The following is a 19038-nucleotide window of genomic DNA, read 5'->3' as shown; positions in this document are numbered from 1 at the left end:
TTACCTTTACCTTTAAGGTGTGTGGGTAGAGGTAAATGGTGATATGTTTTGTGCTAGTGAGGAACTCCTTTATGGCAGGCTCTGAATGATGATGCACACTGTATTAAGGTAAATTTGAGCAAGGAAATAGTCTCATTTATCTCTGACAAGGCAGGCATGATCATATAATATTCCTTGTTAGAGTTTTGTTAATTCTTTCTAGAGCTAGAGTAGCTAAGCCAGATAATCTAGTTCAATGTGAATTTTATACAGCTGTGAAGGCCATACGTTCCAGAAACCAATATATTTTAAAATATTTTTTTTGTTCCTCAAACGATATGTCCAGCATCTATCCACACTTGAAGTGCGGTAGACCTACAATTTGGACAAATCTAGGTTTGGAAAAAAATAGCTAGGTTTCTGCAACCATCTTTTTACCATTAAACAAGCTGTATGGTTAACAGAGTTCTGATTGCAGCATTTTAATATTTAAGTAATCTCCTGGCCTGGCTATTGGGATGCATGCGTGTACACACACACACATGTGTACACATGCTGAGAAATGACACAATCAGCTCCTTTGCATCTCACTGGAGAGACATTAGCATCTCTCTTTCACCTTGCAGACTCATGATCTAATGAATTTCTTGTCTCCTCTCTGATGCACATGAAGCACTGATGATAACAACAAATTGCTGCCTACCTGTAGGCACAACAGGCTGCCTTCCAATCAACAAGCGTTAACATCAACGGGAGCAGCCGAGGATGAACCTGCCTGCTGAAATCTGAATATGGGAGTTAGGGGAACGGAGCATTACAACTTTAGAGCCAGGCATCTGGCCTTGCAATTATTTATGAAATACATTTTTGCCACAAGTTGAGACCCCAGTTAGACATTACTTACTCATAAGCATAATGGTTACCAGAGGATCCTTGTAATTACAGCCCCTTTCAGCCAAAAATAGTTGGGAACATACAAGCAGTAAAGGGAACAAAGGATTTATTAATCCAATGAATCATTTCCTCTAGTTTAAATCCAGTGAAGTAGGGAACACCATCATCTCAAGTGCAGTTGGTGGGGACAAGAGAGAGGGCCTTCTCGGTGGTGGCCCCCCATGTTCGGATTGCCCTCCTGAGGCTAGTCCCCACTCTCCAAGACTTCTGTACACAACTGAAGACATTTTTTTTACAAACCTTTGACCATATTTAGTTTCCTTTAATGAATATACATGAGGACTCATAGATTTCACCAAGCACTTTACTTGACTGAGATTGATTACTGTTGTTTATACCTGCTGCTATTGCTGTATTTTATTGATTTTACCAGGGGGTTTTGTGAAGTGAGATGTGTATGTTGGCTATTATTGTTATGTTATTATTTCTACAATTTTTGTGTTTTGCATCTATGCATCTTTGAGTGCTTTGTGAGCCGCCAGGAGTTTCTCTGGGAGATGGTGGCAGAGTATATGTAAAGATTATTATTATTATTATTATTATTATTATTATTATTATTATTATTGCATTTTATAACTTCAGAATGAGGAAAAGATGAAAACATCCTCTTCACAATGTAATTCCACTCTAAAAAAACTAGTCCTAAAGAAGCTACCACATCATACATTTTGCATGTAACATGTATTTTAGCTTCAGTAGAGTACAGTAAGCCTTCACATTTGCTGAGGTTAGAGATGTAAGTGTAAAAGGGAAAAACAGTGAATAAAACCCAGACAAAACAGCTAAGTCCCCCCACACAAATTATGGTCAAATTCCCAAGACTTGGTGGGAACTGAACATAGAATTGCCCTGGATGGCTGAGGGCCCTTCCATACAGCCATATAACCCGGAATATCAAGGCAGATAATCCACAATATCTGTTTGAGTCCACACTGCCAGATAATCCAGTTCAATATGGATTTTATACAGCTGTGTGGAAGGGGCCCCAGAGAGGACATTTAAATCAAATCCTTGAATAGTCCAATCTGCAAAAGTCAAGCCCCCAAATGTGGAAAGGTAAATAATATTTATCACTAATTTAAAAGATCTTAGTTAAGAAATCCACTTTAGAATTTAAAGGAATGGCACATCCAAGCCTTCAAAATACAGATAATTTTGACTGATGATGGCTTCCTGTTTAATAAACAAATCCCAAACAAATAAACTACTGGTACCTCTCAAAGGATTCCCCAGCAGGAATTTAAAACAACAATGCACACAGAGATAAGCACTTAGAATGTCACTATTGTTATTATTCATTGTGTTGTTAATTGCTGCTGTTAATGCTATCTCAGAAAGCACCTCACTGGGTTACTGTTATTAATATGCTCCCAAACAAACAAACAAACAAACAAACTGAGATATGGTTCCCATCATCTCTAAGGCACTTGCAGAAAAACACCACCTCATCCTATTGTTTTCTAAACCAACAATGGGGAAAAGTGGAAGGACCCATGGAGTCTTAATTTTACTACCAAATACTATCTAGAAGACATTTTCGCCATGTTTTCAAACTCTTTCATTCAGCTTATTCCAATTCAGCCAGTTCAAGTGCCTCTGTTTGCAGCAGCCAGTGTACCTACCCCCCTTGTTTCCCATTAACTCAAATGGCACTCTCTTTCCTGGTACTGTCATCTGTTTCTTTCATTTGGAGGAATGGAAGGAAGTCTAACTTTTGAAGGTTTTTGTTTGACAGCACAAGCCTTCAGTAGAGCTCAGAAGTTCACTTTCTCCTCCTTCCTCCCTTACTTTAGGAGGAAGAAAAGGAGTAATGCACATCTAAGAAAAAAGTCTCACACAAATGAGGGGAAGCAAGACAGTTCAGACAAGCAACAGGTTATCACAGTCATTGTCCAGACTTAAGAAACCTGAAGAATCTTTTCTTTTCATTGAAAAGTGATGTACCAAGCAACTATGAATATGTTCTCTCAGCAGTAAGTTCTCTTGTGCTTATGTCTTATTACTACAAGATAAGCATGTATTGGTATTGCAGCTAATCCTAAGAGCTTTCTGAAAAGAGCATCCCTTCTCTCTGACTTGACCATGGACATTCTTAATGCCCTATGCCAATTGGGGAGGAAGGGGTACATTCCTGAACCTATTATGGAAAGAGAAATCCATGAATAATAATTAATTGTATTAAAATGAATGACTTCTAACAGATGCTACCATAATGTCACCATGGATAACTAAGAAAATAGCTGCTCTAGAAATTTGCTAGGTCTTCCAATGTGCTTCTGTGGTAAATTGTGAGAGAAACAAAACATAGAATCACCTGGAAGACCTAGCAAATTCCTAGATATGACATTTGTGGGAGGCAGACAGTTGGAATTGCAAGTACTAATTGGGCTGTCAAAAAATGGAGCCACGGGCACACAGGTGACTAAAGGGAAGCACAATTGGAAAGCAATTAGAACTCTCTGCAACCATTCCTTTCTTCTGATGTTTATAATAATAAACAGAGCTTGAATTAACGGGTGAAGAGAGAGAGATAAGAAATCTGCCTGTGTGAATATGAAGTTTTGTAAAAACTTCCGCTGGATGTTCCCCATTTCCCCTCCATTTTGATCCACTACAAAGGAAGGATGTCAGGGGACAATTTCCCAGAACTGACAGGCCTGTGTGCGGACTTGCTATCAGGTCCTGGGATTTTCTGCCCCAGTCTTTAAGTCCATATTTTGATAGTTTGTCTTGTATAAATCGATGATCAATGGAGAGCATGAGCCTGAGCCTGAGCCTGAACTGAAAACCTGGTTCCACTAATTACCCAACTTTGTTCAGCAGTACATTCTGTTTGGTTGATCGTAAAGTTTATTGTAGTTATTTAAACTATTTTAATTTTCTTTATCACCATGTCATCAAAGCAGCATTTATGTGTAAACCAAAACACACAGTAAATATTAAATTTAGAGAAATATATGCATATGAGATGCACCTGTTTACTGCATGAAGACTTGTACATACAATAGTGCCTGGTGTGTAATTTCTTTTAGATGTAAATTGTTTGTTTGTTTTTTTAACGTGGCTTAAGAAATTCAAAGAATTATTTCATAGGAAGCAATTCTGAGGACACAGTTGTGTAATGGTCTTCAAATCAATATCTGTTAATACTGGAATTAGGACTGGGGAAAAGGGGGTGGTTTTGTTTTCTCAGACATCTGATTTTTCAAAAGGTGAATCTCAAATCCTTTTATTCACCTTTAGGAAAATATTTTTCTCCTTGTCAGAAGTCTCTTCTGTGGCCACAGAGAAATCTGAAGTATTAACTCCCAGTGCCTTTGTAAAGCAAGCTAATCGTATCAGATTTAATCTAACATTCAACAGGAATTATTGCAGCTTTTGCTATTATTATTGCAGTTATTTTTTTCCTAGATGTTTTTCTCCCTGTGTACAGAATAAAAACCTCCAACAGCCACTGGAGTGATACTATTCATGCTGTGGTGAAAAAAGATGGAAATCCAGGTAAATAAATGCTTTAATAACACATGTGTCACCATGTAATCCATTTACAACTCCAATAAATACAATTTAGTTTCTAGGCAGTTGCTAGGAAGTATTGTCCTTAAGGCTAGATACACCGTTATTTGTGATAATCATTCCTGAAACACTATTGCCCCCTGGTCGTGAGAAGTAGGCAATGCATGCAAATTGAATCTCTGAAGCATTGACTCCTAGTTTGAAAAACATGAGATTAGTAACGGTATTACTAGGGATGGGAGGCCTTTCCCCATTTTTTCTCATTTCCTGCTGAGACTGGTGAAAATTTTACCAGCACTTTTTTGTGTGACAGAACTATCTAACATTAATACTGTATTTCTTCCATTCCGAGAAACATTTTCTTTCTAAATAACCATCTCTAAAAATTGAGTGCATCTTAATTGCAGGTGTATCTTACGTATTTTTGTTGGTGGTGGTACTTAAATTTTAGTATATTTTACGATCAATTGTGTCTTACAATTGAAGAAATATGGTATATGTATTTGTAAGTGGAAATGAATGAGTTTGAGATGAAAAACAACACACACACACACACACAAAATGAATAACATTCACAGTCTCTCCTAGCCAATTTGATTTCTTGTCTTATAAAGTTTGGATTTTAATGGCTGCATAAACATTTTAGTAATGCCAGACTAGAATAGCCATCTCCTTTCTTCAGACAGGCTTCTCATCTTTAAGAGATATCTGAAAAGTAAATACTGTATTGTAAGAATAATGTAATCTTGCAAATTAATAAGGTTTTTTTTTCATTTATTTTCAAAAGAATTTACCACATTTGACATTTTTTCACAAAAAACTTGAGATTAGAAGTTTGGCTGGAAAAAAAAAGATTTTAGCTTTGTAGAAGATCAAATTCCCTGAAAGGGATAAACAGATTGATTCAGCTATCTTTATCTTCTGTTCTGTTTTTTTTTCTGCATTACACTATTCCTACAAACTGCTGTTTAATTAGTAGTATTTGTCTAAGATTAATTTCAGAACTGTGTCACATGCAGCTTTTTATTAATGTTTATTGTTTGCCTCTCCTTCTTAATAACACTATATGCTTCTGAAAAATAGTATCATGTATTAGTCTGAGTGTTGGTCCAGGGCTTTGGGAAACCAGAGACTGAATCCCTGCTCAGCCATAGAAACCCATTGAGTCTCACACTCTCAGACTCAGAGGAAGATAATGGCAAACCTCCTCTTAACAACTCTTGTCAATAAAATCTCAGGTTAAGACATTAGGATCACCACAAATCAGAAGTGACTTGAAGGCACAGGACACTATCAACAAATATGATAATGCTGTATATCATGATAGCAAAGTAGGCTTGATGAAAGAAAATCTATTATGGCACCACAATCATTTTGTATGTCACTTTAATGATGTACAAAGGTAATCTTGCATGTTGATGAAACATAAAAGACGGGATAACTTTGGCACATGTGTTTGGTCATCTTGGTTAAATTTTGATGCAATATTGTACACAATCATATCAAGATAGCTTTTGTATGCCCCTTAAGAATGCAAACATACAAACTAACATGGAGTAAAGGAAAAAAACATAACCACACAGAAGTAATCAAAATGTGCATAATATATTCACACAAAGTTATATCCTATAACTTTCATGTAGGTGTTTGGACAACTTTTGTACAGGCGAAATTTGTGTGAATATTATATGTTTCAGCTAATAAATATTTCCACGGGGGCAACACTGAAGCTACATTAGAAGGAAAGTTGTATAGCACATCTCCAGAGTAAGCTCTGTTAGTCTATTGTAGCTAAAACAGTGTTGCTTATTAGCATATAAATGACTTACTCATTTATTATCATAGGATAAATTTTAATGCTGACCTTAATGGCTTAAGAGGCAGCATTAACTATTGTAGATTACGACCTTGAGGGCATGGATTGTACTGTTTTACTGATCTGGAAGCATCTCTGGAAGCTTTTGTGGTGAGCATTCAATAGCATTCAATAAATTAATATCACTGCACCAAAAGCTATTAAGATCCTGAATTGCTCTTTCAGTTCCTTCTCCAAATATATACTTCCAAATCTTTTCCTCTCCTCATTAGACCCGTCGCAAACTCTGTTCCTGCGGGAGAAAACCTTGCTAGCACGTCCCTGACGTCATGAGCCTGCGCCTCTCTCCCCGCCCCTTTCTCCGCCCCTTTCTCTTTGCCAGTGTGGTTTTTCCTTTGCTAGGGCAGCAATGCCCGCATTTTCTCTCAGTTGAATTCTGCCAACTGAGAGAGTATGCTGGCAATGCTGCCCTAGCAAAGGAAAAACCACTCTCTCAAGGAGAAAGAGGCGGAGAAAGGGGCGGGGCGAGAAGCGGAGTCTCATGACGTCAGGGACATGCTAGCAAGGTTTGCTCCCGCAGGAACAGAGTTTGCGACGGCTCTTAGATTTCCTGTTGAAATAATCTGAAATCCTTGTCAAGATATTCTCTCTCACTATTTTAAAGTGATTATAAACTTATGTTATATTTCCCTCCTAGTCTGGGTGCTGAAAGATGGGAGTAAGAGAAGCTCCGACAACTTGCAAATGTAGAAATGTGGATGTTTATCTAGTAATGTGGAACAAGACTAATTTAGTGTAAGAGTGGGGAACTGTTGACGCACCAAAACTGTGGGATTAAGATCACATAGATTCTATGATCTCTAACTAAGATAGATATCTAGGAATTGAAGTCCAAAATATATAAACCAATTCCTCATTACTGATTTAAAGAGAGAAAGAGAAGACTCTTACTATATATACTCCCTTATAAGTCAACCTCATGTACAAGTGAAGAGAAAATTTGGAGGCCATAATTATGGAATTTAATATGACCCACAGGCAAGTATTCTGTGGAGAGATGGACTTGCCAAATATACCCTAGAGGATCAGTTCCCCTGGTTGCTATCCTTACCATTTTCCCATACAGGTATTCAAAAAGTCCAGAAGCAATGGCATGATAGAAAATGTAGAGCGGGTCAGTGTTTCTTTAAGGTTCTCCCAAGGCAGACTAAACTCTTGCCTTTCACTACCTGACTTATAGAAGGGAATGATTTCTTGTTTTGATAAGAATAAGATTCAGTACTCATACTGTCTGGTTATTTTTTTTTTCCATGACAGGAGTGACTTGAGAAACTGCAAGTTGCTAATGGTGTGAGAGAATTATTTGTCTGCAAGGACGTTGTCCAGGGAACGCTCAGATATTTTACCATTCTGTGGGAGATGTCACTCATGTTCCCACAGAAGAAGCTGGAGCTGACAGATGGGAGCTCACCCCACTCCCCAGATTTGAGCCCCTGACCTTTCGGTCAGCAGTCCTGCCAGCACAAGGGTTTAACCCATTGCACCACTGGTGGGATAAGTTGACCCAGGGTTTTTTTTCTTGGGGGGGGGGTCTATTTTTGACTTAAAATTTTAGACTAGTAGGGGCCTCATCACACTATAGAAAAAATCCACTTAAAATCTGATTTCTGCTTCCTGCAGAATTCTGGGGTTTATAGTTTAGGGAGAATGCTTTAACAGCCTCACTAAACCACAAACCCCAGAATTCTGCAGAAAGCAGAAAGTGATTTTTTTCCTCCAGTGTGATGAAGTGGTTATATGAGTATTTACAGTACATTCATTCTGCAAGAATGTTGCAAGGGATGGGGTGAATGTGAGATTTTCTGGGATGAAGTAATGATTCTGTGTCTACCACCAGAACCAATCGAGTTAAAAGACCCTTTTAATAATATTTTTCAAGTTCTACTCACCAGTCAAAATCTGCCTCTGTACAAACACATGGTTCAGATGCCATGGCACCGGCATACTTGCCCTGCATACATTTCTTTTCTGACTTGCGTTTCTTGTAGATTCTTTTTGCCCCCATGATGCATGCCTCTCCCTAGGTAGAGAACAGGAGAAACTCTCTTTGTATTATAATTAGCATTATTAAAATATATGCTTGGGGCACCAGTTATTAGGAAAAGCAAAAATTATATTCAGATAAATTAGTCACATTTTTCTTGGACTTCACACTTCAAATAAAAAAATCAAAAGGTCGCTTGGACCACAGCATGCATGCATGTGTGTGTGTGTGTGTGTAAATCAGTTGTTCTCAACCTGTGGGTCTCCACGTGTTTTGACCTACAACTTCCAGAAATTCCAGCCAGTTTACCAGCTGTTAGGATTTCTGGGAGTTGAAGGCCAAAACATCTGAGGACCCACAGGTTGAGAACCACTAGTGTAAATGAATCATAAATTGAGGCTCTTTGTTAAGTACTGGATGTATCTTCTTTGTCCAACATGCAAAATGTGCAATGTAGTAATGTTGCAATAAACAAACAGAATTCAGCTAACAACTGTTCAGCGTATCCTACCAGACAAATCAGGATATAAATTCTCCTACAGTCAACTTTCCATGAGCGATTCTAATTTGGCTCCAACTACTATTGTGTATTTGGTCACTAAGGAGTAAATTATGAATTCCATGTCACCAAAGCTCTCTGACCCATAGGTATGATCTATGTGTCTAAGCCCCAGCTAGCTTCTCCTTTGTATCATCTCTAATTGGATGGCTATAAACAGTCTACTAGCTAAACTTTAATTACTTAATGGTGCTTTAGACACTCACTATGATATCTTCAACTTTAGCTTCTACCCTATGAACAGCAATGAGAAGGAAAAGAAAGCCCTCACCCACAGCAATTAGTTGAATAAGAAGAAAATATCCTGCATTTTTTAAAGAGAGGAGCTGCTTGGACGTGGCACTGAAACCAACAGGGCTATTTCAGCCCTTGTCCTGGCTGTTACGTGTGTTTCCAATTGGCCTTTACTTCACACACAGAGAAACTATCATTTCCTTTGAAAAGGAAAGATGGGTAATTCATGAATTAGCAGATATTTCAGCATTGCCTCGTATTTATGAATTCTGACCCAAGAAATTAAGAGGGGAATCCAGAATCAGCAATATCCTGTTGTTAGGGCTTTATTCGCATAAAGAACCCTACCTCTTCCATGACATATAAGAACCCCTGTCTCTTCCATGGCACAACTCACTACATTCCTTGGAGTTGCTCAATCCTCTTTGAAGAGTGTTCGGAGAGAGAGCAGTTGCTGAAGAGGGGAGGAATGAGGGCATTTCATATTCTTTGCACAGTTGCACATGCCACAATATGGGTGTAATCCAACATATGCAATTAGGGAAACTGTGGCAGAGGGCAAATCCACCTCTCAAATATTTTACCTGGCTATGAAGTTGCCATGGCCGGTAGTCATCATCAGCACACCGTCTGTCAAAAATAGACTTGTAGTCTACTTTTACCAGCTGCCACTCTGAGCGATGGCTGAAATGCCCAAAAACCCTGCACAAAACAGTTAAATATAATTTAGGATATTTCAGTAATCTGTGCTTCATACAGAATCAGAGAATCGGAGCACCTGAAGGAACCATGCATATCAAATCCCCCCCCCCCCCCCCAGTGCAAAAATCCACAATAGAAGCATCTCTAAAATAAGTAAAATATCAATGCATGGGATCTGTTTTAACCTAGACGTGGAAAAAAGGCAGGACAATGGTGATGAATGACAACATCATTAATTCAAATTAGCAGGGAAGAGTTTTTTCTGCATCTTCTAAGGCAGTGGTGGCCACCTGGAATCACTCTTCTAAGGTGACAAATGTGATATTTATCTTACTATTGTTTTATATACAAGTGTAAATGCGGAACCATTCTCATCAAATTTATGTAATGCAAATTATCTATTAGGAGTGTGCCAAAATTTTGTTTTTAATTATCAAGCCATATCTAATTCATAAGTTTTGTATATATGAAAAAATATTCAAAACTGGATAGGGGCACAAAAACTTAGGATAAAAACTCACCCAATACCTTTTCATTTGAATTCTGTAATGTTCAGAAGCCTATCAAAGTCAGTTTCATTTTAAGCACAAGCAAGGGAAACAAAAATACTGCAATTCCTCTTTAAATTAATGGTTTCTCATCATGAGGAGAGGAAAGCAGGAGGACGGGATAAGCTGAGTGAGCTGGGAAAGAGACTGAGAAAGCACAGAATTCTAAGAAAAGTAGTTTGGGAAGGCAAGGAGACCTATAGCAGAGAATTCAAAAGCTCCTGCCCTGAACTACATTCCCTGAAGGTTTTTCCCTCCTAGCAGCAGCCAGAGTTCCAATAAATTGTTGAATCTGCAAAGAGGAGGACTGATTGATACTTGAAGTGAGTAAATCAGTGCTGGGCTGGAAAGAAACCCCTAAATTGTAGGGCTGGGCGGTTTCGTTTCGTTAATTCGTAATTCGTTAAAAATTCGTTATTTTTTTTTATAACGAAGCGATAACGAACCATTCTGGAGCAACTTAAAAATGAAACGAATTTTTAAATTCGTTTGTAAATGCTTTGGATTCGTTATGTATTCGTTTCGTTATCGGTTTGAGGTCATTTCGTTATTATTTCCGCATGTCTGGGGCAAGTTTTATAGTTGTTTTTTGTTTAATTAGTGAAAAAAAATTATAATATCACACCAACAGTCAACAACAGAGGGAGAGGGAAGCTTCAGAAGTTCCCCCTGTCCCATTTGGAGGTTTTTTAGCGTATTGCGCGGTCGCGCCCGCAATTAACGAATCAATTCGTTATTGTTTCGTATTTGTTTCGTTAATGTTTCGTAATTTTTTAACATTTACAAAATTTCGTAAATATCGAACTTTTAAAAAGAAAAATTTCGGAATTCTTTTAAATATCGAAACGCAAAAAACCCCAAAAAATGAATCGATTTTAGAAACAAATTTTTCCGTTGTTACCCAGGCCTACTAAATTGACATTTTATGACAGACATTCAATGAGATAGTTGCTGTGGCTTTTAAAAAAAAGTATCAGCATTTTAGAAAATCCCAAAATAAGCCGCATGTATGAAAATAAGCCAGATGTATGAATATTTCTGAAACTTAGGGGAGGGGAATGATCTTCTGTTAGTTTGTGTCATTCTGTAGAAAATTCAGGGAGATAGCTATTCTAGTTTTCTTTTTAAAATGTTGTTTGTAAAAATTTTGATAATTCCTTGAAACTCCATGGATGAGTGAAACATTCTGAAACTTGATGGGATAATAGCGGTAAATATGTTCTGTGATTGTAGCTCTAACAATGAGGGAGAAAGGCACCCCTGATGTTTCTACATTGGCACAATTAATTACTGAATGAAAAGTAACAGAAAAGGAGTTAACTCCTTACATTTATGATACAGACCATGTCCAATTTTGGAAACACTTTAGAAACAATTTTCCCCCACCCCCTAATTTCATAATGAGTATTGAAACTTTTTTTTCATTGATTACACAGGCCTATTATCTATGTAATACTTTTCACATACGTCATTATTAAGGTCTCTTCTCCAGGTTCTCCCAGGACCCCATCAACAAAAAGTGGGATAGAAGTGAAGCTGTACTTGCTCCAAGACCTTCCTTCATCAAAACTTAACCTGGCAGAGAAAATAAAAACAAGAACAATGGGAGCCATTTTTTTCTGTAGACGGCATTAAAGAAGATCATGATAAACTAAACATCTAAAAACCTGATGTACTAAATAAAATACTTTTTTCTAACAGGTTTCAGAAAAATGTGAACCTTTAGAAATATGATTTGCAAGATTTTCAAACATCAAAATACTAACCATGAAGAAAAACACCTCAGGGTTTCCCAAATGAACACTGTGAATATTAGTGTTTTATGGAGATATATTAATTGTCTCATGGAATCAGCCACAGCCATTTGTTGAAAATCATCAAGAAGCTACCACTGGTCCTCCTAACTAAGTATTGTTGATATAAGCAGTGGAGTTTTTCAAGCCTCACCTAAAAATGCTGTTAAACCTAAGGTTTGTTGTATGCAAACATGTGTAAAGCTATGACCTGCTTCATAAATTAATATTAAACCATAGTGTGTATTTTCTTTTTTCCCCCCATAGTGTGTATTTTCTATGGAATCTCATGACAGTGAAAAAGTAAAATTAACAGCAGATTCACTATAGTCTTGACAAATTTAATATACTGTTAACTTCTCGCAAGAAAAGGGTTGGGGCTTGGGGGAACTATTTCAAGAAGGCAACTCCCATTCCCTGTCTCTGCAAACTTGGTGTTGACCCACCAACACACCTCTGCAGCAATGTGAGTCTGACTGGTCACCTATGGGCCGGATAGGATTTTTTTTTGTTTTTATTTTTTTGCTACTACACCCTTTGAACTGGGCACTGGGGAACTGGATTTGGATTTGGTTTGTGATTAGGTTTTGATCACTGGCAGGTTTTTATGAATATGAAAATTGGACAACACCCATGGCACCCTTTAAGTGTGGAAGAAAGTCTTCTGAAATCATTTCTTTAGGTTTTGGGACTGAGAGGTGAGACTAGAGCAGTGTTTCTCAACCTGGGGGTCAGGACCCTTGTAGAGGTCACGAGAGGGTGTCAGAGGGGTTGCCAAAGATAATCAGAAAACACAGTATTTTCTGTTGTTCATGGAGTTCTGTCTGGGAAGTTTGGCCCAATTCTATGGTTGGTGGGGTTCAGAATGCTCTTTGATTGTGGGTGAACTATAATTCTCAGCAACAACAACTCCCAAATGTCAAGTCTATTTCCCCCAAACTCCACCAGTGCTCACATTTGGGCATATTGAGTGTTCGTGCCAAGTTTGGTCCAGACCCATCATTGATTGAGTCCACTGTGCTCTCTGGAGGTAGGTGAACTACAACTCCCAACTCAAGGTCAAGGCCCACCAGGCCCTTCCAGTATTTTCTGTTGGTCATGGGAGTTCTGTGTGCCAAGTTTTCCATTGCTGGTGGAGTTCAGAATTTGATTGTAGGTTAACTATAAATCCCAGCAACTACAACTCCCAAATGACAAAATCAACCCTCCCCAACCCCATATGGGGTATTTGGGCATATGGGGTATTTTTGGCATATTTGGTCCAGTGAATAAAAATGCATCCTGCATATCAAATATTTACATTACGAATCATAACTGTAGCAAAATTACAGTTATGAAGTAACAATGAAAATAATGTTATGGTTGGGGGTCACCACAACATGAGGAACTGTATTAAGGGGTCACGGCATTAGGAAGGTTGAGAAACACTGGACTAGAGACTCTTTTTTGAGGTGACTTTGAACCTTACTCCCTGACTTTGAGGCTCAGGAAGAGCAAGGCCTTGGGGAAGTCTTTCAAGTGCGGGGAACAGCCCAGGTTTGGGTTTACCTTGGAGTTCTGGTATCTTTGCCTCAGTTAGGTGGCATCACCTTTTCCATATCAGTGCACCCCCTTTTTGGTTATGGATATCTCTGGTTCACAGTGATAATAAATATTTCAATAAAGATGACCCAATTTACCCAGTGTTCTGGTACGGTCTCATTATTTCATTGGTGGGTCATCAACTAAGTAGCTTCTGTAGAATACTGGGCATTTTTTTTTTTTTTGCATATAGAGCTAGGAATATTACATATTTTGACTGAAACTCCAGAGTTCCCACAATGGTATGACCAGTTGTTTCCTACCTGAGAAACTCTTTAATAATGCTAACCAACACTATTAAAAAACCTATTATTCGTAACTTAAAAGTTCTGTCTACCTCTTTGTTTTCTGTCTATTCTGAAGTTCAAATTCCATTTCAATTTTTAAAGGAAAAAATGTGTCTTGTCTTGTTTAGATCACAGCACTTTATGCTCAGAAAACAGAATCTTCCACATGGAGAATAATTCCCAAACAGAAAATGTTGTTTTGTGCACAGGAAAAAAAGCTGTAGTTCATGATTTCTTCTTCCTAAAATTCACATGTAGTTGATTTGCACAGAAAGCATAATTTTCTTCTTAGAAAACAACATTTTATACATAGAAAATAATATTTCAATGCAAAACAAATATTAATTCATTTGCAGAAAATCCAACAAATTCTGTTTCCTTGCAGAAAATGTTTTCTTCCTGAGCAAAACAACCATATGCAAATTTTGTGCAGAATAGATCCCAAGCTATGAAGATGTTTACCTGCCCCCAGAATTCTTCTTATTAGAGTTTACTGACAGTAAAAAAATGTTTTTTTGAATATTTTCAAACATTCTTTCTATCCCCACATTAAAGTTCTATCTGTTGTAGCATTCTCTTTCACAACGGCCAGACAAATCTATGGAAAATATATATTTAGGGTGTCAGTATAATATCACACACCATCTTCATGCCTTTCACACTGCAGATAATATCTAGCTATTGTGACTAGCAGCAACTGATTTTCCCATCCTCCAGAAACTAACATTTATATGGAAATCCTATCTTCATTTAAAAATGAGTCAAACATGGAGTGCAAATTGTTATTACATTTTTAATTCAGTAAGACATCTATAAAACAATGCCACGGCTTCATTCTAACCCAATTCAATATGAACACTATAGGATTTCTTTTGTTGTAGATCTTATGTGTGAAACTGCAATCATTGCTTTAGTGTGATCAAGAGAGAAAGCGTGTAAGTTTCTTAATTGGCGTATCGTGGCACTTAGTTGAAATATTTAGTCATGGCCCAACTGCCAGTGGCATGTAATATATAATGAAGGACTCTATGACTAATGAGATCAGAAAAGTCACAGTAATTACCAGAGATGTCTGATAGGCAGAGATGTATGTTTCATGGCAACCAAAACCCCACCTTGATCCAGATAAAGAACGCTGTGCTCTTCTTCAAAGATCTGGGATAACACATAAACAGACACAATATTTAATGCTGCTCAGTGTGGGAAACAATTTTGTGACTAAACAGTGACAGGCTTCTTTTTCAAACAAGATATACTAAAAAGGAGATGCTGTATGTGTAGTGGTTTGAGTGTTGGCCCAGGAGTCTAAGTGATCTGGGTTCAAATCCAGGTTTCAAATTCCACTGTCACTCACAAATGATACTTGCTGGCCTAAGAGAAAATAATGTCAAAACTCTGATTAAACCTTACAAAAAATTCCATGAGAAGGTCAAAATAATTTTGAATTGATTTGAATACATATAACAGCAACAATTTTGCAGGAGAAATGTCAGGAGAGAATGCTACTTGAACATGGCTATGCAGTCCAGAAAACAAACAACAACCCAGTGATTCTGGCCATGAAATGTTTTGATAAAAACATATTTATTGGAATAGAAATAGGGACATGAACACTACCACCTACCACTTTATCAAATTGGGGTTTTTTTTTGCCCATTTGAAGCACTTTGGAGATGGTGCCTGATGAGCATAATCACATTAGCTGCTCTGAGTCCCTCAATGAGGGAGGGAGTGTGGAGTATAAAAGAAAGTATGTATAAATAATAAATAAATGGCGCTTGGTACACATCATCCCATTTATACTCCTAGTGCCGAGGACGTCTGCAGCAACTGAGAGGTAAGTGGCTTTTGGGTAGATCAGACCTAGCCACATTTTTGCCCTTTCCTTCATCTGATGGGTACAAGGCATCAAAGCTCCTTGCCCCATCCCCATCATGTGATGGGAAGGAGGGAGGGCACAAGGGGTGCCACAAGGGGCACCACAAGGTGCCAAACACACCTGCCATTTTTTCCAGCAACTGCCGGTGAAACAAAACAGGGCCAGGGACCACGTGAAACAGTCCCTAGACAAATTGAACTGTCGTGGGAATCCAGTGGATTTCTCACTTGGATTAAAATATGTCCTGCTACCCACAGGGCAAGGATCACATAATTCAAGGCAATGAAACTGTTGTTCCACTTTAATTAAGATATTTATTGTAAGCAAGAAAAGCCACCCCAAAATCAGATAATGTTTTATTTGCAAGCCGTGCAGACACCTTTCTTTATCAACATCTATATCTGTATCTATAGCTATAGTAATGGTAAAGATTTTCCCATGACATTAAGTCCAGTCACATCTGACTCTGGGGGTTGGTACTCATCTCCATTTCTTAGTCAAAGAGCCAGCATTCTCTGTAGGCACCTCCAAGGTCACGTGGCTGGCATGACTGCATGGAGCACTGTTACCTTCCCACCAGAGTGGTACCTATTGATCTACTCACATTTGCATGTTTTGAAATTACTAGGTCGGCAGAAGCTGGGGCTAACAGGGGGAGCTCATGCCGCTCCCCAGATTCAAACCTGTGACCTTTTGGTCAGCATGTTCAGCAGCTCAGCACTTTAATCTACTGCACCACTGGGGGCTCCATACATACATACACACACACACACACGAGACCTAATTTTGGTCTCCTTGAAATTAGCTGCAGATTAGCCCCAGGAAAATTTACCACAGAGGCCTTCCGCCATTTGCAGATTCTAGAAGCAAGCTCCTGCCACATCAAAATGGCGTGATAGTAGCTTTGGAGAGTGGATGAGGAAAATCCCCCTTCCCCTCTCCAAAGTTCCTGTAGTGTAAAAATAACTTGCCGTGGTATGAGAGGCCTGCAAATGGAGGCAAACCTCTCTAATAAGTTTCAGGCTCACTATCAAAAACCAAATTGTAGGGCCAGCTTCGTAGCGTTGATAACAGATTTATTGTGAACCACACACTTATATAAAGAAGTCATAGAAATCCTGAAGAAGGGGAAGTCCCCCGAAGAAGGGGAAGTCCCCCGAAGTCCCCCAAGGTCTCAACCTGGGGACCTTGTCGGGTATCATTTTGGATTATATGGACATTATTTTGGACAATTTGTTCTCAAAGACAATTCTAAGACTGTGTAAATATTTTCCCAATAATTATCCTTTGTTTGGAAAGTTCAAATGAAAGAGCGAAGATACAAACTCTGTATACGTTATGTATTTTCTTCTTGTGACTTATTTGCAACTGTAAACAGATTAACATAGCTAATGATAACACAACACGGTGTGGATAACAGTCTGCAACTTTCATTTTGTTATTGTCTCTAATAAGTTTACCAAGGAAACAAGGGGCTCGAAAGGGATGGTGGAATGGCCATCCTACTCCCTTGGGCTACCAGAACCCAAAAAAGCAGAGTGGCTGTGGGGATTAACCCTTAGGATCACGGAAGGCAATCCGGTTAAAAAAATTGGACATCAGGCCTCCGTAGATGGGCCCTAAGATGAATGTTTCTAATGACAGATCACAAGAAATAGCAAATTCACCATTGGAGGAGTATTTGCTGTTATGGAGAACTGTTCTATATAACTCTCCATATTTGAGAACTCCTAAATGCCTGATTTTGAATAATCGAGAGAGCCAGAGCCATGTCATGGGTAATCTGGAAAACTTTCTTTGCTATGGTGGATTTTTAATTAGCAGCCATAAACACATTGAAAGATATTCTTAGAGTCAAGAGGACAAGCAGTGATCCTCAACATTTTATGTACAAAAGACAAAGTAAGTATCAGTCCAGCACTTCCTCTTTGCTTTGTTAATTCCACTTAAGTATGTACTTGATGCCACTTTATGAGGATAGTTATTGCATATTAATTAAATGCCAACTACTTACTGAAAACATATTTACTGAGGTACAACAACCAAGCATTGTGTTGTGCATCTTATTACCCAGTTGCCAAAGCTCATTAAACGCTTGTACTCGGTGTAATGGATATGCAATTAACTTAACGGGCAGGGAAGCAAACAAAGGATGGTGAGAAGAAAACATTTGTTTGGAAATCATCATTTCTAATTTTGAGACAAATTAACTGAAACTTGTTTTACTCATGAGCTTTTTCCCTTAACGCCCCCTCCCCCCGATATTTTAAAGCTCTAATTCACCAGTATCTTATTCCAGAAGATTTGTTTTGCTTAAATTTATGTGAACTTTAAAGAAATTTGCCGGAGTAAAATTCTTATGTATTGACTCCATATAATTATTTTGAGCTCACTATATGTTATATGTCCTCTTAGAACAGTGGTTCCCACCCAACCTTTGGTCCTCCAGTTGTTTTGGATTCAACTCCCAGAAATCCCAGCCAACTTACCAGCTGTTAGGAATTGTGGGTGCTGAAGTACAAAACACCTGGAGAACTAAAGGCTGGGAATCACTGTCTTAGAAATATACTTTTCACAAACTAGTCTGTCTTTATTTCCAGCTTTTAAAAGTAAGACAAAATATTTTTTATCTTGTTTAGTGCAAATGCAGATGAGGCCTCCTCAGTGGCAGCTCCTAAACTTTGGAATTCCTTCCTTTCTAAGGCTAGGATGGCCCTCTTCGCTGCTTTCCTTCCACTAGTAAATCAAAATAGCCATATGTTGTTAGGCTTTCAGAAATTGATTGGAATGGGCTTTTAATGCTCTTTTGTGCTGTTTTGTAGCTTGAATATAATATTTTAATAATTATAATGGTTTTAACTTCATGACTTGTTTAATTGTCTTTTGAGAAAATTTTATGTTTTATACTTTATATTGATGCTTTTGTACAGTTCTTAATATGGCATGTTGTAATCTGCCTCCCTTCAGTCCCATTGCTGAGGTAAAAGGGCAGGATATAAATTAACAACGTAATAAGAAACAAGTTGCAAAACACCCCCTACCTAATCCTCCACAGAGATGATATTACTATAATCCATGTCCGTGGATTTTGTCCTGGATATGTGAGACATTATGCTTATAGAATTATGGTGAATGATAATATTTTC

General features: G+C 38.1%; 1 protein-coding gene across 5 annotated transcripts in view; it reads right to left on the bottom strand.

The window, feature by feature from the left end:
• The window catches only part of SORCS1 (sortilin related VPS10 domain containing receptor 1), a 512256-nt gene that overhangs the window by 56976 nt on the left and 436242 nt on the right, over positions 1-19038 (bottom strand). For all 5 annotated transcript variants that reach the window (XR_009631038.2, XM_067465847.1, XM_060768373.2 and 2 more), the window contains exons 13-16: positions 15077-15168; positions 11820-11927; positions 9687-9804; positions 8215-8345 (exon numbers count right to left, since the gene is read on the bottom strand). Coding sequence is in view for 4 of the 5 variants with exons in the window: in XM_067465847.1 (XP_067321948.1) it covers positions 8215-8345; positions 9687-9804; positions 11820-11927; positions 15077-15168 (449 nt within the window). In the remaining variant the exon portion in view is untranslated. The remainder of the gene's footprint in view (positions 1-8214; positions 8346-9686; positions 9805-11819; positions 11928-15076; positions 15169-19038) is intronic.

This window comes from Anolis sagrei, chromosome 3 (assembly GCF_037176765.1).
Source record: "Anolis sagrei isolate rAnoSag1 chromosome 3, rAnoSag1.mat, whole genome shotgun sequence".
In the NCBI taxonomy this organism is placed as follows: domain Eukaryota; kingdom Metazoa; phylum Chordata; class Lepidosauria; order Squamata; family Dactyloidae; genus Anolis; species Anolis sagrei.
The sequence above is the reverse complement of the archived record's forward strand: the minus strand, read 5'-3'. Positions and strand labels throughout refer to the sequence as shown.